The sequence below is a fragment of the Phallusia mammillata genome, chromosome 1 (genome assembly GCF_965637545.1).
Source record: "Phallusia mammillata chromosome 1, kaPhaMamm4.hap1.1, whole genome shotgun sequence".
Classification (NCBI taxonomy): domain Eukaryota; kingdom Metazoa; phylum Chordata; class Ascidiacea; order Phlebobranchia; family Ascidiidae; genus Phallusia; species Phallusia mammillata.
Window position 1 is genome coordinate 29011289 of NC_137252.1, and position 26176 is coordinate 29037464.

At 37.7% G+C, this 26176-nt stretch overlaps 4 protein-coding genes across 4 annotated transcripts; all 4 read left to right on the forward strand.

Moving 5' to 3' along the window:
- The first annotated feature begins 3 nt into the window (after positions 1 to 3).
- LOC145220707 (DNA topoisomerase I, mitochondrial-like) lies at positions 4 to 9726 on the forward strand. The gene is made up of 20 exons (XM_080087950.1): positions 4 to 198; positions 418 to 481; positions 667 to 785; positions 875 to 902; positions 970 to 1013; positions 1214 to 1292; positions 1381 to 1416; positions 1571 to 1730; positions 2312 to 2433; positions 2688 to 2810; positions 3160 to 3347; positions 3797 to 3941; positions 4143 to 4286; positions 4537 to 4722; positions 5667 to 5735; positions 5800 to 5914; positions 6465 to 6595; positions 7086 to 7259; positions 7866 to 7936; positions 8733 to 9726. The coding sequence occupies exons 2-20, from the start codon at positions 434 to 436 to the stop codon at positions 8833 to 8835; spliced, it is 2085 nt and encodes a 694-aa protein (XP_079944076.1). The 5' UTR covers positions 4 to 198; positions 418 to 433; the 3' UTR covers positions 8836 to 9726.
- A 2735-nt stretch (positions 9727 to 12461) lies between these two features.
- LOC145208917 (tektin-3-like) lies at positions 12462 to 21320 on the forward strand. The gene is made up of 8 exons (XM_080079167.1): positions 12462 to 13069; positions 13314 to 13397; positions 15511 to 15581; positions 17044 to 17187; positions 18320 to 18439; positions 18832 to 18934; positions 19439 to 19593; positions 20013 to 21320. Exons 1-8 carry the CDS (start codon positions 12491 to 12493, stop codon positions 20227 to 20229), a joined length of 1473 nt encoding a protein of 490 aa, XP_079935293.1. The 5' UTR covers positions 12462 to 12490; the 3' UTR covers positions 20230 to 21320.
- Positions 21321 to 21969: 649 nt separating this feature from the next.
- On the forward strand, positions 21970 to 22938 carry LOC145217008 (piercer of microtubule wall 2 protein-like). Its single transcript, XM_080084542.1, has one exon. The coding sequence runs from the start codon at positions 22243 to 22245 to the stop codon at positions 22618 to 22620; it is 378 nt and encodes a 125-aa protein (XP_079940668.1). The 5' UTR covers positions 21970 to 22242; the 3' UTR covers positions 22621 to 22938.
- Positions 22939 to 22989: 51 nt separating this feature from the next.
- Positions 22990 to 25989, forward strand: LOC145216976 (proteasome assembly chaperone 2-like). Its single transcript, XM_080084539.1, has 7 exons — positions 22990 to 23053; positions 23352 to 23523; positions 23974 to 24032; positions 24092 to 24210; positions 24267 to 24419; positions 24877 to 24997; positions 25621 to 25989. The coding sequence occupies exons 1-7, from the start codon at positions 22994 to 22996 to the stop codon at positions 25687 to 25689; spliced, it is 753 nt and encodes a 250-aa protein (XP_079940665.1). The 5' UTR covers positions 22990 to 22993; the 3' UTR covers positions 25690 to 25989.
- Positions 25990 to 26176: the final 187 nt, after the last annotated feature.

Sequence of the window (26176 nt, forward strand, 5' to 3'; positions counted from 1 at the left end):
AAAAGGCCGGCATGTCCAACAAACGCCACGCCATAAAAAAAGAAGTGCGTGCGCATGCGCAGTCGCCCTTTTTCCGCACTTCGTTGTCACGAACGTCGGCCATTTGAATTCGTTGGCTTGAAGGGGGCCTATTTGGTTGTGTGGCTAAAGAAGCGTGTTCCTACAAGCCGACGTCAATTCAAAAATTACTGATATTTGGTGAGTTGCATGTTCTTTTGTATAGTTTTATGTGTTGTAGTCAGTTTTAAGTGTTCAAAAGTTTCAACTGGCCAAACTTGCGAGCATTCATTTCATGCTTTCTGGTTTCGACGCTACTAGACGAATATTGCGTAAAACGTGTTGTAGTTTTTATAGAGAAAAACATTTTTTGGTGTATTTGTTTCCTGTTCTATATATTTGAAGTTTTTATTGTTTTAGAAACAGTTGATCTGAGATGGAAGGAGTTTCTTCCCATAATGGAATAGCTTCACCATCACACAATGTAAGTCACATGTTGGTATTTGTGTTTTTAAAAAATTATGCTTAACAATTTGGTGTTTTAGAGCTTTTTGAACATTTTTATTTGAAGTGTTCTACCCCTAAAACTTCACACAACGTAGAAATTAAAGTTTTTGCTTCAATTATGAGTTTGTAAATTTGTTGTAAATCATACTGCTTTCTGTGCAGAAAGAACATAAGAAGCGAAAATATGTGCTCGGCCCAGATGGAAAACCTTTAAAAGGGCCAGATGGACATAGAATCCGGGTTAAACAAGAACCTCGGGAGCAAGAAATCAGTTCTGGAGAGTAAGTTTTAAAGTACCTGATTTGTATGTATATAGCTTAATAACCCAATTAAGTTTATGTTATATTAAATATATTCCTTTTTCCAACAGTGCACACCATACGAAAAAACATCCAAAAGTAAGTCCAGTGTCATTTGTATGTAAAATCGCACAATAGTTTCTTTAACACAACTTACGCTTTTTAGGTCAAGACAGAAAAAAGACATTCTGATGTTGACAGTACACATAGGTAAGTACATCTTTGCTTGTTTCTGCTCTTAAATTATGAGAAAGAAAGACCAATGTTGACAGTGGCCATGAATCAACCAAGGCAACCCCTTGATTTTTTTCATATCAATTGTTACTGGGAACAATAACACTGATATAAATTTGTTTAAACAGTGCCTAAACACTTTTAAAAGTGGTAGTACAATTTCTTCCTGAAAATAGGAACAAATCGGTGAAAAAAGAAAAACATGGAGAAAAAAGAAAACACAGTGAATCTGAGAATGGTGTGAAAGACAAGAAGGTACAGTTTTCATGAAATTTCTATCGTAGAGGCTAATACTATATACCTTTCATTCCTGAATATTAAAAACAAATGATTTGTCTTACAGAAAAAGACAGACAGAGGGGATGCAAGTCCCACCAAGGTGAGTTACTAAGTTTATACTAATGTCCTATTTTAAAGCACTCCTATTTTAGTAAATCCATCTGCTATAATTGACAGATACAAATGCAGTTCCCTCTAGTATTGGCTTTGAGCTTTAAGTAAAGTGTATCCAAAATTTGTTTTCCCAACGCTAGAAAGTGAAAAAAGAAGAGACACAGGAAAAATGGAAATGGTGGGAAGAGGCTGGGCAGGACAAAGACAACACAATAAAGTGGAAGTTTCTGGAACATAAAGGACCGGTGTTTGCGCCACCGTATGAACCTTTACCAGACCATGTGCACTTCAAATATGATGGTGAGAAAAAAATATACACACACACACATGTATATATTAATATATAAAACCTGTCTTGCAAACTTATTATGGTTACCCTTCCCTGAAGGGGGCATATCTTGATTTCACTATGTTTTTTTTCTGCTGTTAAGTTTGTCAATGCACTTTTGGCATGAAATGTTGAATGGATTTGGATGAATTTTTCACGGGTGGTAGATAGAGTTATGCAGATGTGCCATTTGTCTTGTTTGACTCATTATCCCTAGCATTTACCCCACTAGCACCCTAAAATGACAAAATTTTAAATCAAATGAGATGAGATTGGGGCAGTTTGTTCATTTTGCCATAATTGGGGGTTGATGGTTGTGTTTTAACCTGTGGCCCCAATATTTACCAAACTAGCCCCCTAAAATGGGGAAGTTTTTCAAAGAATATTTAAGCTATTGCTGCCAGCCATAATATCAAGTTTATAGAGCTCTTCTGGCAAGCATTTTTTATTCCGCCATTTTTTCAAACAATGTCTGAATTGTTGAGTATTTTACAGTGGTTAAAAATATTTATGGTGTGATAAAATTGCTTCATAAATTTTGTTTTGTTTCCAGGTAAAGTTATGAGGCTTCAACCAGAAGCTGAGGAGGTGATGACATTTTATGCGAAAATGCTTGAACATGATTACACCACAAAAGAAGATTTCAACAGGAATTTCTTTGGCGACTGGAGAAAGGTCTGAATTATGCTGCTACTGTATTATCATTATATATTTATGTCATACTGATAATAATTATAATTTCAATACATGATTTTTTTGCGTATGATCACTGAGTTTCAGGTATTGATTGTATAACACGGCTGTTTAAAACTAAGTGTTCAGTTTTTTTTATTTCACACTAATCCTGAATTTGTTTTACATGTTAATATATTGTGATTAACTAATGTGTCTTGAAAACTTGTATTTTACAATTTTAAGCTTATTAATAGGTCATGACAGCTGAAGAAAAGGCACATATTAAAGACCTGGGCAAATGCAATTTTGTCGCTGTAGCAGATTACTTCAAAATGAAATCGGAAGAAAGGAAAGCTCGTTCTAAAGAAGAAAAGCAGGTATGCTGAGTGTTCTGCATGTTATGACACCATAAACTTGCATACATATACATCTAGTAAATAATAAATATCATAGTTTTAGTGGTTTATACCCAGTATATTAATTTTTAGAGTTGGGCCGAAACCACAAATGTTCTGTTTGGCCAAGCACCGAGCAACAAAAACAGCGATGCTCGGTACCGAGTACTCTGTTTTTGGCTCGGCTCGGCCCATCCCTATCAACTTCTCATATTCAAAGTTTTTCATAAACATAAACTTCTAACTGCCAAAAAATAAGACTGTAGTTTGGATCATTTTTCTTCTGTTCCAAATTTTTCTAACAAAATTATTTTTTCTTTTGACATCATAGATGGAAAAAAAGAACAATGAAGCGTTAATAGAAGAATATGGCTTCTGTGATTGGGACCACCACAAGGAAAAGATTGGCAACTTCAAACTGGAACCGCCAGGTCTTTTTCGAGGTCGTGGAAACCATCCAAAGATGGGAAAATTGAAAAAGAGACTTAACCCAGAAGATGTTATCATTAATTGTAGCAAGTAAGCACACTCGAACCTTTGAACCTACCTTACATAAAATACTGAATGTTAGTTTGTGTATTCTCTTTACAACTTATTGGTTATCATGTCATACATTAGTTTGAGTTGTTTTGTAACAATAAGGCGCTTACACAAAAGTTGTCAGAATATGGTTCTGATTTAATAGTAGTCAATAGTGTTACTTTTGGGCTTCCTGATACCCAGACTGACACCAGGTCATTGTTTGCCAACCCCAGTTAAAACAACCAACATAAGATACAAACCTGATCTGAAAATCTTCTGTATTACTAGTTTGTTTTTGCCGGTTGGTGTATTGACTTCCTATATTTAAAGCATTTGTTGGGCACCTAGTTTCGTTTTTGTGTTTTTTAAATATCAAGTGTGTAAAACATCTAAAGATATCAATTTGACCGAAATAGAAAGTTGAACGGAGGCTTCTTTTTGTTTAGAAATTCCCAAATTCCCAAACCACCTTCTGGTCACAAATGGAAGGAGGTTCGTCACGACAACACTGTTACCTGGCTCGTGTCATGGACAGAAAATGTGCAGGGACAAAATAAATACATTATGCTGAACCCAAACTCCAGAGTAAAGGTAGGTTTTATCCGAAAATAGGCAACAATTTCTAGTCAACAACAAAATTCTGGTTGCTGTGCCACCAGTTGGAACTAAGTTTTCCCATTATGGTTGTTCAAACAAATATGACACACAGTATATTATTGCAACACATGCAAATTTTTGTGGTGAATTTGCATATTAATTAGTAACCCTAACAACCTGACTTTATCCAAACAGGGTGAAAAGGATTGGCAGAAATACGAAACTGCCCGAAACCTAAAATCCAAAGTAGGCAAGATTCGTGAAAACTACATGCGAGATTTGAAGAGCACAGAAATGATGGTCAGACAAAGAGCTGTTGCACTCTACTTCATTGACAAGGTGAATTTCCATCTCTAAACCGTACATGATCAATACACATGGCTTGAATAAAAAGCTGCAATTACTCTGTAATAGAAATGAATGTCCAAGACACAAGTTTTATCCAAAACCAGGGCTATTCAGTTGGGTCAGTTAAGTCGGATATCATGATCTGACTAAAATTGAGTTTTAAGCTACTCACGTACCACATTAAAACCTTCGACGAACCACTGCTACAAAGTGTCGTTAAACTTTTTTGAACTTTCTGTAGTTGGCGTTGAGAGCTGGTAACGAAAAAGAAGATGGGGAGTCGGCCGATACAGTTGGTTGCTGCTCACTCAGGTGTGAACACATAAAGTTGCACAAACATCTTGATGACAAAGATTTTGTAGTCGAGTTTGATTTCCTTGGAAAGGATAGCATCCGTTATTATAACAAAGTTCCAGTTCTAAAACAGGTAGGTTTTAGTTTTAAACTTCTGGAATGCCACAATTTTGTAATATAATGGTAATTAGGTCCGACACTTATAAGACAAATTTGCAGCCAAACTAAAAACGTTTGATCACAATTAATGTGATGGATTTGGCCTTACCTATTCTAACAACGCTCTTTATTTATGGGCTTCTTTAAACCAAATGTGCTTTACTTTAAAGCAGGGGTGGGCAACCTGCGGCCCGCGGGCCGCATGCGGCCCTTCATTAAAGGTTGTGCGGCCCGCAGAGACGCTTGGATTTCAAAATACTGGCAAACGAGTCCAATTGTTACAATTTTTGAGCTGATTAATGCGCCTGATGCTAGTTTTCTGTGATCTGGAAAAATGTGGTTAGAATCAAATACGAATTATACTTGTAGTTAAGCATATTTGGTAAGAAACAAAGCAAAATCACTTTGTGTTATGCACATGAGCGGCCCGCAATCCAATTTTGACATTTATAATTGGTCCTACAGTAAAAAAGGTTGCCCACCCCTGCTTTAAAGCAATAGTAGATCTATAAATTACATTGTGCAGATTTGTAAAGCATAACATTCTTATTTACTTTCTGCAAATAAAAGTATTTTTTTTTTCGAATAAACATATTTCAAGCTAAATTTGAAAAATAGTATAAAACAGCATTAAGTCAATAAATGATAAGTAAACTGCAGACAGCGCAGCTAGTGAGAAGACAAAGGCCATCTGTCAACACTCCAGTTTGTTGGGAATAACAGGAAGAAAGCCATGCCACCGCCAATTCTGTTTATGGCTAAGCAAGCCAATACAGCCCATGTCTTGTCACCAGCTGCACTAATGAGACCTTATAAGCCTAAACAGTGAACTCTGTTTCCAGTTTTACATCACAGTATCTATTTAAAACCCCTGGATTTATTTTCCACATGGTAAAAAATCAAACCATTTCTTTCCAGGTGTTTAAAAACCTATCCCTGTTTATGGAAGACAAGGAAGGTGGAGATGACCTGTTTGATCGACTGAATGTAAGCATATCTGACATGTTTGTTTATGAAGAAAAACATGACATTAAGTATTTTGATTGTTCAGACTTCTACACTAAACAAGTACCTGAATAGTCTGATGGACGGACTCACTGCCAAAGTGTTCAGAACATACAACGCCTCCATCACACTACAGAACCAACTGCTAGAGTTGACTGATCGTGAGCATGGAATTTTATTATTTTCTTCGAATAAAAGATTGTATTAAGATGTTTTTAAATAGTAACAACAGCTGTCTCATGGTCAAAGATAAATTGTCTTTACATTGAACCTTGTAATATCAGCAAAATTAGGTTTTTAAAAGCATCGAGGGGGCATTGCATGTTATTTACTGTAAATAGCAAGCATTGTGTTTGTCATGGTCTGTAATTTACAATACTAAGCTGGCTAACCTAATGAAAAGGAACAATACAATATGATCAATGCATTGTCGCTTGCAAATCTTTTTCCTTAAATTTACATTTTTTAAAAAATTGACTCAAATAAACATAGTTAAATGTTAAAACTAAGTGACTAAAATGCTTGAGAACTGACTAGTGTCCTTAATGTTTATAATCTCTGCATATATTCTAATGTATTTGGTTCTAGTTGCATAAAAATCACATGATAGATCATTCACTTGTATACACAAGTTAAGTAGAAGACCTGTTTAGTTTACAATAAGTATGTACTCAGTCATATTATTGTGGTTTTAACCGAAGCAATGTTTAGCTGAGGATGAAAATGTTGCATCTCGACTTTTGTCATACAACCGAGCGAATCGGGCTGTTGCAATCCTATGTAACCATCAACGGGCTGCTCCCAAGAACTTCAGTGAGCAAATGGGAAGAATGAATGATAAAGTAAGAAGTTTTTTTTAACCTACTGTATAATATGTGATGAGGACTGATTCCAACCCTTAGCTTTGGCTTTTGAAAACTAAAGTTGAAATAACTTGTGTTGAAAAATCCAGTTATCCTCAAGTCAGTGATTCAAAACCTTTGTTGACGAATTTCTTACTTAACAAATCAAATTATTTTCATTCCTCCCCAATAGACTACATAGTAGATTTGATATTAGGTCTTATAACAACTTTGCAGGTTATATTTACCACATGTAAAATGAAAGTAAATACCTCCTGTCAAGTTTCACCACCTTAAGTGATTACCATCTGAAATTCCGTATCTCTATGTTGTTATAAACAAAAACATTTATATTTAAATATTTGAAAGGCAGCATAAAGCTATGTCAATCCATATCCCAGGCTGTAGTTTACTCGTTGCATGTGCTCTACACAGCAACGTTTTTATATTCTGATAAATCACAAAATTACCGGACTTTCCTTCATTTCAGATCAGGAAGAAGCAAGATGAGATACAGGATGCCAAGCAACAAGTTAAAAGTGCAAAGTCCGACTACAAACACATGAAAACCGAAGGAAAGAGGAAGCTGTATGAAAACAAGAAGAAGAGAGTTGCCCGTCTGCAAGAGCAGCTCATCAAGCTGGAAGTGCAAGCCACAGACAAGGTGGGTCATCTGGTAATAGTTAAAAGGCGGGACCAGTAATATGAAAATACGTAACACAGAGCATTAACAAAGTAGTGGTTAGAATTTAAAAATCTACTTAATACACACAGTATACCAGGCCCATTGAAAGCGTTATATCGAATCGGCCAGTCATCAAGCATTCCCATATGGCAAAGCCTAGGCTAGAAAAACCTGGTCTGCGGTATACTTGATACTGTAATATTTTCCTATTAGCAAACGTTTTATACCTAGTGCAATCGTTTTTTTTTCCAAATATTGTGCGTTAGGCAGTGACGTTTTTAACGATCGGATTCATCCAATTTTGTTGAAAAACAATAATACTTGTGCAGTAGCAGCATAAAGCTTTGTTTGCTTGTATAAAGAGGAGTCAAAATTTTTAAAAATAATTTAGAGTCACAGTCAGAAATATTTCAAGCGACCCCACAACCCTAATATCAAATTAGGTTACAAAGGAATAATATGTAACCAAACATTCTTTCCCTAATGTAGTTTTTTGCAATTGGTCTGTAATATAAGTTTAACGTCCTTTTTGTACAACGTAACACATGCAACTGCCGCCAAACCTTTATTTCCACATTAAAACAGGAGGAAAACAAGGAAATCGCCTTGGGCACTTCCAAACTCAACTACCTCGATCCTCGAATTACCGTTGCTTGGTGAGTGAACCTTTATGTAAATCAGGCTTGTTATAAGATTGCTTAACATATACACACGTGTGCAAAACCCAGTTTTCACAATTCAAACTGCACGTTTTTATGTAAAGAAGAAGGCAAAATGCTTTGTGGTAACGAATGGGTTTCTCTCGTCTTCTTATATTGTGTTTCGTGCAAAATAACAGTATAGCCAGTTGAATGTAGCCAATACAGAATACTGTTTTGAACTGCGATCGGAATAATTACGGTTTAAGTTTCTTAATAATTGATTGAATAATGATTTCTGCTTATTTGTTAATCTTTAACAGAATCAAATTGTCCAAAAGTTTCCCTAAACTTGTTTGAGAATTAAGGTAATTTTGGGCAGTTCGTTTAAATTTGTTAAATTTAAACCATTTTAGCTATTGTGTGTCGGGGAAAGTTTTTTTTTGTCTTCGTTTTCAATGCGATAACGTCATAATTGCGCCAAAGAAAGCCTGTTTCGACCAAAACCTGTTCAAAGCAAATCGGTTGAAATGAAAGAGCATAACCTTTGCATGTTGAATTTTCAGTCAGTCAGTGATTGTATCAGAAAAAAGGAAAGAATGAAAGTTGCAAGGCTAATACGGGTCGATTTATAGTTTGAACTTTATCAAACTCGTCAACGAACATAAAATACAGAAAAAAAGTGTTAACATTTTTTGTCAAACTAAATACACGTAAGCGTGTTTTGTATAATTGTGTCTTGTTTCTTTGCGATTTCTCTACAGTGAAATTATCACAAGTAACGTTTTGTTTTTCACTTGTCCCCAATGCGCAGGTGCAAGAAATACGAAGTTCCAGTGGAGAAAGTTTACAATAAGACCCAGAGGGACAAGTTTGCCTGGGCAATCGCAATGGTCGACGAAACATACGAGTTCTAATGTACAAGAGGAAAAAGGAAGACTTGCCCTGCCAGTCTGGCATTAAAACACTACAAAACTCCGACAGTTAATGACTATATCCCTCGAAAACACAAGATTTTACCATCTTCTCTCAAAGCCATGTTGGAACAGGTTTCCCGATGTTTTGGAATGAATTGGCTGATTTCCTTTCAATAGTCCTTTACAGCAAACGCCTACAGTTTTGTGGATACTTCTAAAGTTGAATGTAGATTTTTTTCTCGATTTTATGGATGAACTAGAAAAATTGTTGAAAAACTTCAAGCCACGTATGTGTAATATTATTTTTAAAAATGCATCCCGCTAATAGAAAACTCTTGTGTGACGAATGCATTGACGTCATGTATGACGCCGTCCAGTGCGATGTTGTGACGTAAAACCAATCAGTTGACTCCTGTATATTGCGTTTAAGAGTTTAATGTATTCTTGCTTAAAACGCTACGTTACCAAAAAATGCCGGAAATGTAATCTATTTATGTTAACGCATGTCCTAACTTTTTAAAGCGTTACATTGACTCAGCATATACAGTTTAAATCACACTTAAAATCGCCTAATATACAGCAATACGCATTTTAAACCGGTCCTTGTTCGTCATTTTTCGTGTACATTGCTTTTTTGCGACATTGCCCAACGTGTGTACGACTTCTTGTAGCGTCTTAGATGAATTGCTGTTTTTATTGCTTTTCAGAGCAGTTAACGCCTGTCCCCCGTCGAATTAGTCAATTGTGTATTTGCGTGCGGTAAAACCCTATAATGCCGTAAGGTAATTGCTGCAGTGAATACATCGATTTTATAAGAGAATTGCGTTTTAGGCTTGCGCCAGCCTGTACCGCATTATGGGTGTGTACATTTAATAAACTGCTACGACGATATCAGTGTGTTGTGTTTTAATTGTCGCTAGATGGTGCCCGAGAAAGAAGAGAAAAAATATTCCTTTGACCGAATGGCCCAGCGCGCCTGACCCATATGCAGTCATAGAAAACCTTGATAGGGATTCGTCCCCTTGAGCGTCCTGGGTTCGAACCTCGTGAAAAAAACTTTGCTTCTCTTAAAGAATGTTTTGCATTGAACTGACTTGATTAATAAATCTGGTTTGGTATCGCAAAATATGCGTAATTTCAACCTACAACCTATAGAACAGTTTAATTTTGCTTGACACTGGTTTTTATGAAAGGGTACGTTACTATGTTTTGTACATGGTTGGTTCTGAACAGCATGGTTTATCTCCGACATTTAAAAGCCACCAGTTTTCAGCCCCAGTTGGTCTTCAATGGAGCCTCAAGGGCGTAACAGTGACCGCAGACATGGTGTTAACTTTGTAAGGGTTTGGTACCAAAGGACGATCACCTAATGAGAAGCAGTGGTAACCTTATTAACTTCATCCAACAAAAGCTCCAAAATTTCTCCACGCTTTATGTTAACTGTTTTTGCCAAAAAAAAGGTTTTTTATGTTTCCACTTTTGCTTCCACCAGGTTTTTACTATGTTTTTTGGGTCAACCAAACTCTCCTGTTTAGAAATCGTCCTAAAATTGAAAGCCTTTAAAAACAGTTTTAACTGAGTTTTAGGGTAGGTGGTGCTTGACAAATATGTTTCGTATACTGCACGAAGTTTACCGCGGAGTCCAGGGCAGTGCTTTTCAACCTTTGGTGGCACGTAGCCCTAAAGGTGTTTCGTCACACTTTGCGGAACCCCTCAAAAAATAATTTTAATGAATTTAATACAAGTAGGCTACATTTAAGAAAAAACAAGCCCTGGTCTAGAGGACGACTTGATTTCACTGTATATCTGTTTTCAAAAACAATGTTAACGAGGCATTCAACGGCGAACAAATCGGTCCACTTGTATCGCATTATTGCATTAAGTAATAGCGGCATTGCGGGAATGGAATCTTCAGGTCCACGCGCAACTTGTTTCGGCGAAAGGAAAGCCCACATCGCCACCAATACACGCGTTCAGGCGCTGTGCGTTGGCCAATCGCGCCAAGAGTGGTTTATAATTAACCCGGCGCTCGGAGGCCAAGAGTAAAAAGAGAGAGAAAATACCAGCTGTCTCTGCTCCTCCTCAGCCTCGATACGGGCGTCGCTAGCAACCGGGTTCTCGGGTTTCGGCGCAAGGCTTCGTCGGGCCCAGAAAGTGCGTTCCAAGCTTGGGCAAGGACTCCGGTTTGGTATTTGGACAAATCGATCCTGGAACGCGAGCACAGTCTGGTTGAAGACGCGCTACCCCGGTTTCGCATTGTTTTGCGTGTTTTGGCAGCAGGTTTGTGTTACGTTGACTCGACTTTAATGTTTGATATCGCGATGCGCTAATGGCTGTAATCTGGATTTAGATGATAACTGTTTCAGATTTTGCGGGCTTAGCGAGTGTGTTTTGAAAACATTGACTTAGTGAACACATTAGGGCCTCAATAATTGGAGTTTGAGCATTAGCGAAAGTGCGTGGTTTTGAGGTTGTAGTTTTTTTGTTGTTGTTTTTTTGCTGAGGCAACAGGTACAAAAATTTAGTGTTTTAGACCCACTACTCTGACTGTTTAGAGAAAAGATCTAGAGGCTTGTGAGTATTTGTTAATATCGCAAAATAAATTTTCCGATGGATTGCAAGCGTCGCTGTCCTAAGTCTCCAACTTTTGTTTGTTGAATTAATTGACAATTGTACTTTGATGTAACTGCTGCTAGACTACTTTCTCGTATTTGCGTGGGTAACTAAAATTAAAAAACCCAATTATTTTAAAATTTTATGGTTGCAATTCTTCTAAAGTATATTGCTTAGCACTACTTGCCTTTCCTGGACCCCATTTGCAGTAAAGCGCCCAAAACTCATAAACTGACCTTAATACCTTGCGCGCACGTCATTGGTGACCTTTGACCGCTAATGAAAGCCAATTTTCTCCCGATGGGCAAAATTTGTCATGCCACTGACTCCCCAGCAAATATGAGTAGAGTGCCATCAATCCCTCTACTCAAACAAGCCAATGTTGGATTAGCGGTTTTCAGGGATCGCTTCGCATTGTGCTTAACCTGTTGTTTAATGTCTGACGTCTTCTTGTTGCTATGACAACGTGTTCCCAGGTCATTTTCGTAAATTATTCATGATCCGAAAAAAAAATTGGTGGTGAAATTAACAAAATGTAATTTTTGTGCATCCCCAGCATTTTAATGTTGAAGTACGCAGCAGAAACTGAAAGATTTTCAAAAAGGTCTAGTTTTCCTTATTTCAGGTTTGCTGAATTGTCGTCGAGAAGTCTAGGATATTAAGTATATTTCTCTTGTATCTGGCATTTCAGTCCGTGATTTCACAAATATTTGAATAGATATGCATATGCAACTAAAAGGTAAAACACAAGTTTCCATAAGTTGTTTTGCACAGTTTTAGCTTAGCTGCTCAAAAAATGGCAGACTGGCTTAAAATTGCCAACATTTCAAACAAAGTTACAGATAGGTTTAGACCAGAATTACGAAACGTGCCTTTAGCAGGGCGCGATATTGGCTTTGATTTTAATGCAGAAGAAACAAACTGGAAAAACTAGTTTTGAGTTGCAAGCAACAGGTCATGACATTACATTGATAACGTTTATTTCACATATCTTTGACGTTGTATAGGTTAGCGCTAAGTAATATAAAAAACAGCAGCAAACATGGAGATGGCCGGCTCAACCCTCACTGCCACGTACACACGCCCAAAGTCTGTCGGGCACAATTTCCTTCCATCCATCAGTACCATGACAGCCAGTTACAAGAGCCACGCGCCTCCTCATGCCCTTACACACTCTTTAAGCCTTCCATGGCGACCAGGTACCTACTACAAAGTGGCCCAGGTGAACCCGACATTGGGTCGATTTGCCCGAAGTTACCCATCAAGTCTTGAGAAAATCCCGCCCCTGTCAGCAAGCAACCGTACAGCTCTCTTCACTCGCTACACGCCGGACGACTGGTTCAAATCCAATGTCACCAACTACAAGACTTCGGAATCGTGGAGAAACAGCGCCGAGCGTCTACGGGCCGATACCGCCCGCTTGGTCATGGACAAGGACCAACTGACCTTCCGAACCCAACAGGAAAGCAGTAAGAATTTGGGCGAACGGGTGAGCGACATCACCTTCTGGAAGTCGGAGATTCAACATGAGATCGAGAACCAGATCGCGGAGACGAACGCGTTGATAGACGTAAAGAAACGACTGGAGCGTGCTCTGCAGGAGACCGAAGGCCCTCTGCAGGTATAGATTATAGCTATATGTAACGTTACAATGTTGTGGGAAATGCCATAGCTATGCTTCGCGTGTGTCAATTCATTGAAATTTTTAACCGGAGAACCTAATGAAATTTACATTGATTTGGATGAATGTTAATTATTCAAGCCAAATGGCATCTGTGGTAGAACTTTCCTTCAGGGTGGTATCCCGGACCGCTTTCATATTATGTACAAACATATATGTTGACACATTTTTATTCCTTTCGCAGGTGGCACAGGAGTGTCTCTACCACAGGGAGCGACGCCAGGGCATCGACCTCGTTCACGACGATGTGGAAAGAAACCTGCTCAAGGTACATATTTTTGTGTGAAAAATAAGATGTTCCGTTGACCTGCGCAACAGATTTGTTTGAGCGGATGACAACAACCTCTTTTGCGTTACTCGATTCCTATACCCCTTTTTAACCGATTTTAAAAGCAATAATAAGTGTTTTGAAATTGTACTTTGAATGTGTGATATGCTTTTGTACAATGAACAAGTTAGTTACAGTTTGTCTGGGTATTGGACTTTGGTTATGGTATAGCTATTCTTACTGATTGACATGTGTTCTAGTTTTCGTTCGCTTTAACCACAAAGCAAATGTAACCATGACTACAGATTGTTGTTTGCTTATGTAAACCACATTGGACTGTGTGCCCTGGCGCTGTTATCGTTTATTGTCGCGTTTCGGTGGCAAATGTTTGTTCGAAAAACTCGCATTCAAATTTGGGTCAGGTGCTCCTAAACTTAACGATATTAACATGTCGTAAAGTATGCGGTATCAACCATAAACGATCATTTCGCAAGGACCAAATGTTTGGACACTGGTGAAGTTTTTCAGCATAGGACTGCACATAAACCAATTCTATGTTTAAATCGGCTCAGAAGGCCCAAAAATATGCCGCACGAACTAGCCACGTCAATTACGTCTTCGAATACATCAAACATTTTAAACAGGTACTTAAATACGTCAATCGGGTGGAAGTATGTCCTTAATACCTTCATACACAATACACAATGGTCGAGACAGGCCAAAACAAGATTGAAAACAGCCCTAACGTATTAAACACCCCAGTACATGTCTGCTTCCCGTGGTATCTAAACTAGGCGTGCCCGGACCAGTACGAAGTTCATTGGCATTTAACGAATAGCACTCATTCACGGCTGGTTAGCTTAGACAAGCGGTGGCCCTGTGCTGGTCGAACTTGTTCGCCTGTCGACACTTCAACGCCACTTTCCCATGTTTGACGACGCGGCTGGGTGAGAGTAAGCGACTGCTCTTGTGTCAAGGTTTCGTTTGTGAAGTTGGTGAAGTGGCATGGGTCGCCTTTCCCCGTGTGGCTTGTGGAACAAACTTTACAAAAGGTGGGGGGTGGGGGTAAACTACGAAATTTGGAGCACTGATTTATAAAGTTATGGAGGTCGTATTTTACAAAACCTCATTTTAAACTAATTCAAAACTGAACTTAAAGTACGATCCCAGACAAAACAGAATCAACCGGTTATGTGGTGTATATTTTATCAGAAGGTTTTGGCACCATAAGATTTTGCTTTTCAATATAGTGTTAAACATTTTAACCGATTTATCCCATGCAAACTTACAAAGATAAAAGTCCTTTGAGTTTCTGAGATGGTATTGCTGTTACAAAGCGTTATATTGCAAACATGTTTACATTACAGTGTTGCCTAATGTATTGTCACCCGGTTTTGTATGTTGGGCCTATACTAAGTCGAACAAACTATATGTTATTATTGTAGGTACATGATTTCGAATGCTTCGTAAACGCCCATTAAATTAAAACTCTTTTTCATTTTACGGCCAAATTTCGATGACTGTAGGCTGACAAAAGACGTCCGACCCCTAATATCCGATGTATATGATTTTCCTAATCCTTATCTTTTCACGTTGGCATAATATACCCACTTTCATAGTAGATTATCATAGCAACACAACTAAAACGTGTTATCCAGAAAATTGCCACACGCCAACTTTCACTGGGTCAAATTTGCTACAATATTAATGAATTTTTTGAATGAATGAGCATTGTCATAAAACACGCTTTGCCAACTCGCATGTTGTATGTAATTGAGAACCATTTGCCAGTTGTTTGCAAGCTTCTAAGCATATTTCGTAACATTCAGGTTGTCTGCAGCATTTTTAATCTCGATGAGACTGTGGTCATGTTTTACAATGCCTGTTAGTCGACACTTATGATAATAGACTGTTGTTTACAAGCTTTATAACAGTGTAAAAAAGAGCATTGCTATGCTAATGCACAGTTATCATGAACAAAACGAGCAGAAGTAGAATATGCACTCCTCAAATTTCTATCGACACTCGTGTTTCTTTACCTTTGAAGTAATGTAAAAAAAAACTTCATTATATTCGGATTTAAATTTGAACACGTGAAATTTTTACTTTGCAGGAGGTTGACGTCATCAAGTCGTGCCAGGAGAGAATGCGACGACATATCGACAAAGCTGCACAGCAATTATCGTAAGTTCAGAATATGTTGGATCCTGAACCTTAGTGCAGAGATTTCCCATGTTTCCCATGTCACAAAAAACGTTAAGCCTGAAGCCTACTGAATGCAGGAAAGCATTTACCACCTTTAAAACGAATATGTCATTTAAAGATCATTTAAAGAAACACAGAGAGCCCATGGTCCCAACTTCAGCAGTGGCTGATGTTGTAACATGTTTTTAACCATAAGCACAGTTGTAAAAGATGCAGAAACGTTTAGGAAGTTTTAATAGCGTTTACGTTCACATAAGTCGACCTCGGAAAAGGTGCCACGGCACTGGTACATGTCGCTACGAGGGAAATACTGCGCCGAGGCTAGGCGCTGTTGCCATCACGACCGACACCTCCCGCGCAGCCTCACCAAATGGATATCTTTTGGCGCGAGAGGACAGGCACTGAACACCGGCTATCACAGTGCGCCGCGTAAACAATGGACCTTACCTATACTGTCTCTTAACAATTGCGACCCGACAATAGATCGCCTGTCATTGTGCTCTGGGGTATTTAAACCGCCAACAGGCACTTATGACCTCGCCATATTTCAGCCTATTGTTCATGCCTCAACCTAAATTTCATCTGCCTCCTATCGCGGCCTTCTTCATTGTTAAGACCAGTAAAGGGCGGCGCTCGACAGCCGTAATGGTTATCCTTCGCCCTATTGCGCTGCAAGGACGAATATATTGTCAGGGCGGGTCATTACAGGGTTTCAGTTGGCGCTTTTTTCGCTCGTTTTTGGTTGCCAGGTTCCTTGAGTATCGATTTTCGAGGAACTTGTTACACACCAATGCAGCTGGTTAAATCAACGACCCGTAACTGTGCTAGAATAGAAAAATACAAAACAAGCTATTCGAAATCTGTTACGCATATTTTGGATTCCTACATCAACATTGCGAATGTAGGCCTACCGCCGACATAACAGTCCACCCCTAAAGACAAAAATCATAAACATTTATGTTAGGTTTAAATCCGTGTAGCCTCATGCATAAGGCTGATGTAATGAGACCATTTATAAACACCAGGCTTTTTGCTAGAAAAAGAAACGGTGTGATATGTTGGTGGTGTAAAAAGATACATGTCCAAACTTTTTTGTCGGTGCGATCCGTATTAACTGCCAAAATTTATGTGGCCCAATTAGTTGTAGACGCCCCCTGAGGGACTATAACGCCGACCAAGGATTTTGATAAAAAAGCCTGATGGTTTTTTAAATAAAAACAAGTTAGGTATATCTTTATGACACACCTCACTTTGGCGAATAACGTAGCCAGCCAAAGCAAAAATTATTGGTTAAAACTGGGAAAGCAATCTGTTCATATGCTTTGCGATTAACCATTACCTAAAAACTGTCTATCTCCCCTCTTTCTGCCCTTTCCGTTGTTTTGAATAGTTGAAGTTTTAGAATATGATTTTTGTTTTAAATTGATTTGTGCTTTTAAAGAAACAACCGGGCTGCGCAGCACGAGCTGGAGCGCGACCACAGCGACAAATTCAACGCACTGAGAATCGACGGGAGATGCCATGGTTTCAGAAACTCGTCAGATGGAATTGCATATCATCGGGGCGTTGAAAATGTGGATGCAACGTAAGTATGCTTGCAACTTCGAATCTTTAGCATCCTTAGAGTGGAAACGTATGCAAGCAAAACGGGAGTAGGTGTTATGGCGAAACCGAGGTTAAAACTTTATCTTTTATCTGATTAGAAGGTTAACGGATGAAGTGTAAAGCTTACACTGTAAACCATCGAATATTCGATTTTGTTTTATTATATTTTCCATAGTATCCAAAAAAACATATCGTTAAAATGAAATATCAGACACGTGATAAATTATACCAATCTAAGAATACTGGCTGAAACACAGTTTTTATGGCGCTAACATTTAATCGAACCAAACGATGTCATTTCTGTATACTACTTTGCCTCAGTATTCTGCTGAAAAAAACGTTTAAACTTCCAAACTGTCTACATTTCCCCGTGTTTTCGGTTGGTTTTACATCAACTGGTGTGCACGACAAAAATATATGTGTGTGGGCAAATACACTTCGTTTGGGTAACCTTTACAATAAATATAAAATTAACCTTTACAATAAATAGGCGTGCTTGTTTTACCAAGTGAGCGAGCAAATCCTAGATACGGTTTGTGGAAATTGGAGAAGTAACACAGAACGTGATTACCAAATAGGTCCAAAATAATTTCTAATGTTAATTCACCCCACAAGATAATTTAGAAAGCTGGTTGGCAACAAAATTTGCTTTGCGTATTTCAATAGTTATTCGAGTGGGATAAGTCCCGCAGGTGAGGGCAATTAAAGTCCTACTTCAGACTTTAACTGTTTATTGCAGTGGTGTTTAAATGGGAGTAATTACGTCCAAATCGGCTATTTTTTCTTATTTTAGGAACATACATTTACGTTGTTTGTTTCCGTGACGTCATCTTTCTGTGACGTCATGGTTTGTGATTTTTGTTTTTTGTGAAAAGAGGTTAATTAGATTTACCTGCCTGTTGTCAGAAGGTAACGATAATAAAGTGGCTAGCATATTGTGTTGTCTTCTTTTATTGGTATCGTGTTCTGCAGGAGATCATACATTGTGTATCTTATATGCCTCGTTTAAATACAGTACACTGTTACACACAAGGTGCGTTGTTGCAGAGTGAGCCCAATAGCGCCATGTGTGACCACAAATTGATTGTTTTGATCTATTTCATGTTTTTCAGCGTTTCTGTTCCCGAAACGTGGGCAAAGTTCACCGACGACAATTTGCTTCGATCACAGAGCGAGAGAGCTCAGTCGGCCAAACTGAGAGACGACATTGAGAACTTGCTTAACATCACAAGGTAAACTTTTACGTTTACAAAATTTACAAACGTCATAGTATGTCAGGTTTGTCTAAAGCGTCATACCGATAATACCGAGCTATGTTGGTGGAGCACGAGTCTTGGAACAGCTTTTGTCGTGGGTTGGAATCCCACCGAAAGCGAAAATTTTTCTAGCCCGTGTCTTACCACATGGGTTTGCTTAGTAATTTGCTTCCAAAACCAAATATAGTCGCAATGAGCTACCAAAGCGAAAGCTGTCGATGTATTTGCGTACCAGTGTACACATGAATTTGTCGTAGCTTAAGACACGAGTCGATTATTAAGATATAGACAAAAAGCTAAATCTCAAATCATGTTACAATCAGTGCAACTTTGTTAAAACCTAAATGTTTTGTATTATGTTGTGCCAGCAATGAAATGTGGAGCCAGTTCAACAACGTCAACGTTTCATTCACAAACCGAGTCGCGGAAACCGTAGACGCCAAGAACAAGCTACAAATGCACCTGGCTAAGGTAATACATTTGGAAATTGTATTTAAAAATATTTTCCGATCCTAATTAGATTATACATGATGTTACAAACTGACATTATCGTGCAAGCAGTTTATTATGTATTTTTTAAAGCAAAAACTATAGATCAGAAATTGTCTCTAATGCGTTGTAACGAGACATCAGAAGTTGTAACAAACGTCCATGAATCGACTAGTCAAAAACCCAAATTGATTTTTTATGTTATAATTTAAATGTCATGCAGAATTGTAAGCGGACCAGAACCTGATTTTTTTTTATATGAAGCAAAGCCCTAATTAGGCCAGAAAGATGATGAAATTGTGACACAAGTGATGTCAAGTGCAAAGTCAGGCCCGAATCAAGCTCGTTTAATTCAACTTAAATCTGAACCTGATGCGAAATAAAGCGGTTAGGCAACTCTGATGCCATGTCAATTAGCTTGTGATGTACTCTTGGGCTATTAGGATGTGAATCGAGCAAGTCACAAACACATTTTGTCGTTTCTAGACTCTGCAGGAGATGTTCTCCACGGAGCAAACAATCTCTCACATTCGTCGGGCAATCGCCGAGAAAGATTCCCCAATGAGAGTGGCTCAAAGTCGACTGGATGAAAGAACCAGAAGACCCAATGTCGAACTTTGCAGGGATCCATCGCAACTCAGGTCTGCCTTTATATGGGTTCCGTGTTTGCTGACTTTTTCATTCCTAAATAGAAATAAACAAGAAGAAGTTTGTTAGTGATCGAGATTTCAAATGGACCACAAACGATTTTTTTTTACTTTTAATTAATACATTTGAAACGCGCAATCAAAGCTCAGTATCTCTCTACTGATATGAATCAAAGCTACATTTTCTATACGTTATAAGAACTGTTCGATGTTGCATATAACTCTTACTAATATAGATAATTTATTTAAAAAATACTATTAATTTGATTTTAAGTGCAATAAAAGCAACCTCAACAGTTCATACTGTATGCAACTCGCCTTTCGACTGTAGGCTACCAGTGTTACTTAACACTGTTTTTGTTTTGCATTCATAATTTTGACCCACGAACAATTTTACCTTTCCTTGCACGCAGGCTTGTCGATGAGGTTATCACTATTGACAACACAATTTCAACTTTGAAATCGCGTTTGCGTGAGGCTGAGGACACACTTCAGGGTCTCGTGCACACCAAAGCATCGCTGGAACACGATTTGTCTGTCAAGGCCAACAGTTTGTTCATCGATCAGGAGAAATGTATGGGAATGCGCAAGACCTTTCCCAGCACCCCACGTCTCGTCGGATACGTTTAAATTTATAGATACGACCGGTTAAAATAAATACGCTCCGCTAATCCGTTATACAAGGTATCTCACTTGCTTCTTACAGATTTGCTTCACAAAACAAATGAAACAAAATGCACCAGAAAGTTTTTTTTGTCATAACCCGTTAGTTTTTAAACATTGGTTTCTTCGTAAAGAAATATTTCTCGTTTCGGTGTTAAGATGATTTCTGACTTTTTTACTTGCAGGACTTTTTCTTCGTTTTTTTTTTGCTTTTTTGTCGCTTGCTTCTTTGGTATAGGCAAAGTTCGTTTCAGCTTCAACCCTTTCCGATCTTTCGCAATTGTCCGCTTTGAGTTTTACGCGTATTAACCACAGATTGCGTCCAAGAGATTAATTATCGGTAGTAAATATTTTTTCGTCGTCTCTGTTTCTCGTTTGTCGTTGAGCGTTGTTTTTTCGTGCAACTGTGCCGCATTCCTGGTTAAGTTCACAGAATTAAATATGCTAAACTATACAATGCACATTTGGACGAAATAAGTCATACCCCAATTAGCCTATCGACTGCACCGGCTGCCTTTTTGCTTAATTGCTATATATTCACCAGTGATTACACACATTCCATTTGTGCGCGATTGCCCGTTATGTAGAGCCATACAAGTATAATTTTTGTGTTTTTTGTTGTTTTTCGTCCCCCTCTTGTACATAGAATCGCCGTCAAGCCTAAGTGTACATAGTTTATGACGTCACGTCACCAACGTCGGCCATAATTTTCATGTGCGTTTATTATTTTTTTCCATTTACAGAAAACATCACGTTGCACTTAAACAGTAGCTAGAAAGTTTTCTAAACGTGTGAAAAACAGAAAAAATGCTCAACAACACTGTTTTGTTATGCTTTCAGAGCAAAGTAGTAGTGCCTCTGAGTTCATTTGTTTCTGAAAAAATATGAAATCTCGACGTTTTTACTGTAAACGGAACAGCCTGTGACATAAGTCCGACTGCCTCATGAGTAGATGATTTTCCACCGTTTTTTTTTCCTTGTACATACTCGTAGTGGTTCACCTTTTCATCCTATCTTTTCACCTTGCTTTGTGTGGCGTGGCAAATAAAAACCCAACAACAGAACTTAATGATTGTGGTTACAGGACAGGTATATTGGTTTATAAACACAAGGAAGTTTATGATGATTTGAAAACAAGTTAAAGACTAAGGTTTTACGTTGGTCAAGTTACTTCCCAGGAGAATATATTTTGTTGGGTGTGTCCAACAGTGAGTGCCAATAACTTTGCGAGAACAAAACGAATTTGGTGGTCTGTAATACCTAAGTCTACTGGTGAATTAATTATTTATGTAGCTCAGTTGTACATTCTTTATGTATATTAGGTTTAGAGATTGTCAATTTACCTGTAAATCTATTCCGCTTGATTTTGTTGTTCCGCTGCACCAGACGGTACTGCTTAGGGTAGAGCTACTAACACCATAACGCACACGACATCCAAAGTCGATTTGGTTATATCTCCAAAAATTCTCACGGTTAGGGCTATTAGGGTCGGGGTAAGGTATTAGCACTTAAAATTCAATAAAACTAACCCAAAAAATTAGTTACTAATCTAAAAAATTTAAAAACTTAGTTCCCAACCCAACCCATTTATAGCCGCTAAATAAAAAATTCAGCTCTTTACGCCCCCTAATCGATATTGGGTGTCTTGTGCGTTATGGTGTTAGTAGCTTTACCACTGCTTAGTAGTCTCTGGTTCCACCGGAATATTATATCTTAGAAGTTTCACATGCCTTTGCGATTGCCATATTTTGGTGTAGTATATTCATTTGCAAAATGTTTAACGATATGATAAGTGTAAAGTAAAAAATTGTGAGAAATATTTAATAATCCAACTGCACCCCTAAATTAAATTTATGACATGGTTCTGTGCTGCAGTGTTTTTTGTATCCACCAGCAACAGCACGAAGACGAAATGAATCAGCTGTTTTCGAAAAGGCAAAGGTAAAAACACATTTTCTAGGTGTATTTACGTCCAGCTCGATGACTGCTACAACTGGAACAATGCCACAGATGGAAAAGGACCCAGGTCATCCGGTCACAGCACAAGACGCACTAGCAAAGGGTAAAGCTGCCAGTTGTCCTAATAGCGGAAATCCCGTGTTTTCGTGCCTGGCAAAAGTCGAGGTTGTTCAGGATGAAATGCCACGGGCAAAGTGTTACGAAGCAAATCATCCTCTATACCAAACATCGTCCGGCTCATATGGGGAACTGCCAGCTACTCCTGAGACAACGCCATCAACTTTTCATGGAAAATCACAAAGATTTTCCCAGCATCTAGGACTTTGTGGCATGTATAGGAATCACTCCCTGAACACTGCTGTGGACAAGAGCAAAGTCTACGATCACCCACAAATGTGACAGTGCTGAATAAAACTTTGATATTTGTAATATCCTTTTAAACAATTCATACCATTGTATGTCAGTGTTTTTGTCGTTGTCAATGTTGTTGTATGCCCGAATGTGAGAGCTGTGCCAGTTAAGCTGTTGCATGTTAATGTCACTTAAAAGTAATTAACAAAAAGTTGAAAGTAAATAGGTCTACTAAAAAAGTGATACACTAAACAGGCAATTCCCTATTAGATTGCTTATGTATCATAAAAATGGCATTTGATTTCAGTTTTTTTCATAATTATATACTATATTTTTGTGTTCACAATGTTTTATTTTGTACTTATAGGCAATAATTGTAATAAGTTTGCACAAGGGGTAATTTATTTGATTGTGCAAAGCAATGTTTGTTCCATGTTTTTCGGATGAAACCTGGGATTTTACAAACAGCACTCTAGTTGTGGTAGGTCACTTTTGCCTTACTTAAAGACACAAAGCACAAAGTAATTCCCTTACATATAAATAGAAGAAGTAAAAACCATCCATACTCAGCCAAAAGTTAATCAAAATTGTAAAATAATGAAACCAATATTGAAGCAGAACAAAATTGTTTCCAAGTTTTACATCCTAATGAAACAATTTAAATGATTAAGTGGTTGCGAGCTGTGACTTGTATTGGTTAAACTGTGTATTAGGCATCATGATGTTGTAATATGTACCCCATTGTTTTGCAAACTTTTTACAATGCATTTTCTTTACAGCCAGCAATATCTGTGGGAAATGTTGGTCAACTAGCATGTGATCTTCTCATTCATAATTTGAATCTCCAAAAGATTGGATATTTTTGTGTGGAGCTCTTTCTTCCTCTTGTTGCCAACAATCCTTTTTACACTTCAAATAAAAATGAAAATTCTCTCAGTCTCAGCACAGAAGGTATGTCACTCCTTTAAAGCAAGGTGGTTGACTTATACAGCAAAAACAGATTGAAATGAAAACAAGTTAATAAAAAAAAACTTGCAACAGTAATAGTACAGTACAGATGAGTACATTGCATAACCAATTTGCCAAAGTTTTTTGATGCAACTAAACAGAATGTTTGATTAACCTGCATGTGATAAATCAGATTTATTTGTACTACCGGTAACTACTAACATACTTTTTGGTTCAGTTATGGTCTAATTTGATATGTTTACAATAAACCTTACTATATTTTCAACTTTTTGGTAAATGCTTGCCATAACTAATATTGAGTGTGTAATAATAATTTTAACTTTAAAATCTAAAAAAATAGAGTGTGTGTGCAAAAACATGAATAGCAAAGCAGGAGAACATGTGTAACACACCTTTTATTGTGCTAATTAAATATTTCAATCGTATTTTCAGTGTATCACAGCAGCACACAACAAATTACTGTTATTCAACTGCGTTCTCCTCTTGTAAAAGTAAGTACCCAATTGGAATGCTGTTGTTTGCAATGAACAGTCATTTTGTCTTATTACAGGGCAAACGACAGACCTTTTGTGAAGCCCTCACCCAATGGTTCAAGGCCCTGCATTTCAAAGAACTTATTACATTATCAAGCCTTCATGCTTTTGAAAGATCAGATTCACAATTACTGGGGTGAGGTTGTCTTACAAAAAGTATGTTTTGCAGACAGTTTAAAGTTTGTATTTTAGGCAGCCATTTCGGTATTTGCAAAGTTCTGCATGTGATCCCGAAAAGTTTGTTGAGTTTGGATGGAGCCAGTTAGAACAAAGAAATGTTGGACATGGAGACAGAGTGCTGTTCATGCCTGGAGGAGGATTTACCAAACAACTTTACAAGATGTGGTAAGAAAAAAAGAAAATTTTGCTGGATTTATCGCAAACAAAGTTGAAACTTAAACAGTCTGTTATTGGTTCCTACGTGACAGATAGGCTGCTGAATTTGTGATAGGCTCCTGAATTTTTCTGAAATTTTTTATTCTGGCCAACCAAGCATTTCACCCACAAGGCCCTAGGACATAACTTAATGTGCTATTAAATACAAACTGTTCTGACTTTTACAATGTTAGGCATGACTGTAGTTATTGACAGGTTGATAACTCATTGATTTTACTGCTTTATATATAAACATAGGTGTTTCCAAACATACTTATGGGCTAGTATGAATCAAACCATATTTGTGTTGAGGTTAGCTCGTTATCTTTGTTGAGCAAATCCATGTTAAGGGTCATGACATTATTGTCTGCTAAAGGTATAAAAAACACAAGCAAGAATGATTTGTTTTACTATTTTACATTTTTAGTTCAGAGGAAAATATTCCAAATGTGGTGCTGCTGACATTTTGTTCTGAAGGGGACAACATTCCAGAAGCAGTAACTCTCACACAAAGACTAAACCAGTGGAAGAGTTTCTCATCCAAATTGGTAAGATTATGTTGTAAAGATTGTTGACTTATGTTCCTTATATACGTCAGCAAGGATTTTAATCTCCCAAATTGCTATAGATTGCAAGTAGAGAATGATTGTCTAAACTAAGTCTGCCAAAATATTGCAAAATTTTGGTACAAAACTAAAGCTTTGGCAAAGAGTATATTTGGCTAAATGTTTCCACTTTGGTGCATCACAAATTTATTAGTTCACTTTTTTACCCAAGTTTAAGGCTTGTGTAATGTGTATTTGGTATTATAAGCTGCACATATAATCAGACAAGGAAAATGTCGATACCCTTATATGTTTGTCTGCAAATTACTTATTCTTCTATTGGGGCTATAGGCAGTGGTGGGATTCAAATTTTTTGTCAGCCGGTTCTATCACAAAAGTTATATTTTTCAGCCGGTTCTGTTGCTAAAAGTCTACTGACAGTAACCAGTAATGCTAATCGGTTCGCTAATCTCATAAAATTTTGTGGGACAGTTCTACAGAACCGGTGCGAACCGGCTGAATCCCACCACTGGCTATAGGTTAAGTTGTACCTATACCAGGCCACTTCTTATGTAAAATCCAGTGCTGATTTGATTATAATGATGTAAACAATTTTACTTGTTTAGAACTCCTGGAATTACCCAAAATCTTGGTCTCATTTGTTTGGAAATGAACCCCCAAAGGAAATATTTTGATGAGAAAATAAATAACAAATCATAAAAAAACTAACAAAAAAGGAAGCTGCTGGGGTAATAAGAGATGGAAAACATGACACTGATGTGCGATATTGTCCAATAAGTTCGTCTCCATATTTGTATCAAATGCATTGTTTTAGTGTATTGTGTTGCTATGTTTTCTTTTGCCAAGCGAAATAAACTTAACTCAATCATAAATTTCAATACTACTAAAACAAATGCAAACAATCATTTGTCGTTGGTTACACTTGTTTTATCACGATTTTCGATCTTTTTCAATAAACAAAACCTACGAATGGATAGCCTGTTTAGGGGAGGTGTTGGCTGGTGAGTACAAAACGTAGAACTTTATGAATGCTCCTCGCAACGTAACGTGTTGTATTAAAAAGAAACCCTTAAATTTGTCAAAATTACATGTTTTTGTACCTCTCAGTGGACCATAGATGTTAAAGCTTAAACAAATTGTAAGTCAACAACGGCGGAACTC

What these genes read in the sequence shown, in the direction of transcription:
- LOC145220707 (XM_080087950.1), top strand. Translation starts at nt 434, where the DNA reads ATGGAAGGAGTTTCTTCCCATAATGGAATAGCTTCACCATCACACAAT. An exon ending in GATGTTGACAGTACACATAG is followed by an intron (nt 1,014 to 1,213) that starts GTAAGTACATCT and finishes TCCTGAAAATAG; the next exon opens with GAACAAATCGGTGAAAAAAG. An exon ending in TGTGCACTTCAAATATGATG is followed by an intron (nt 1,731 to 2,311) that starts GTGAGAAAAAAA and finishes TTTTGTTTCCAG; the next exon opens with GTAAAGTTATGAGGCTTCAA.
- LOC145208917 (XM_080079167.1), top strand. Translation starts at nt 12,491, where the DNA reads ATGGAGATGGCCGGCTCAACCCTCACTGCCACGTACACACGCCCAAAG. An exon ending in AAAGCTGCACAGCAATTATC is followed by an intron (nt 15,582 to 17,043) that starts GTAAGTTCAGAA and finishes GTGCTTTTAAAG; the next exon opens with AAACAACCGGGCTGCGCAGC. An exon ending in GTTGAAAATGTGGATGCAAC is followed by an intron (nt 17,188 to 18,319) that starts GTAAGTATGCTT and finishes CATGTTTTTCAG; the next exon opens with CGTTTCTGTTCCCGAAACGT.
- LOC145217008 (XM_080084542.1), top strand. Translation starts at nt 22,243, where the DNA reads ATGACTGCTACAACTGGAACAATGCCACAGATGGAAAAGGACCCAGGT.
- LOC145216976 (XM_080084539.1), top strand. Translation starts at nt 22,994, where the DNA reads ATGTTTGTTCCATGTTTTTCGGATGAAACCTGGGATTTTACAAACAGC. An exon ending in CAAACAGCACTCTAGTTGTG is followed by an intron (nt 23,054 to 23,351) that starts GTAGGTCACTTT and finishes TTTTCTTTACAG; the next exon opens with CCAGCAATATCTGTGGGAAA. An exon ending in AAACAACTTTACAAGATGTG is followed by an intron (nt 24,420 to 24,876) that starts GTAAGAAAAAAA and finishes TTACATTTTTAG; the next exon opens with TTCAGAGGAAAATATTCCAA.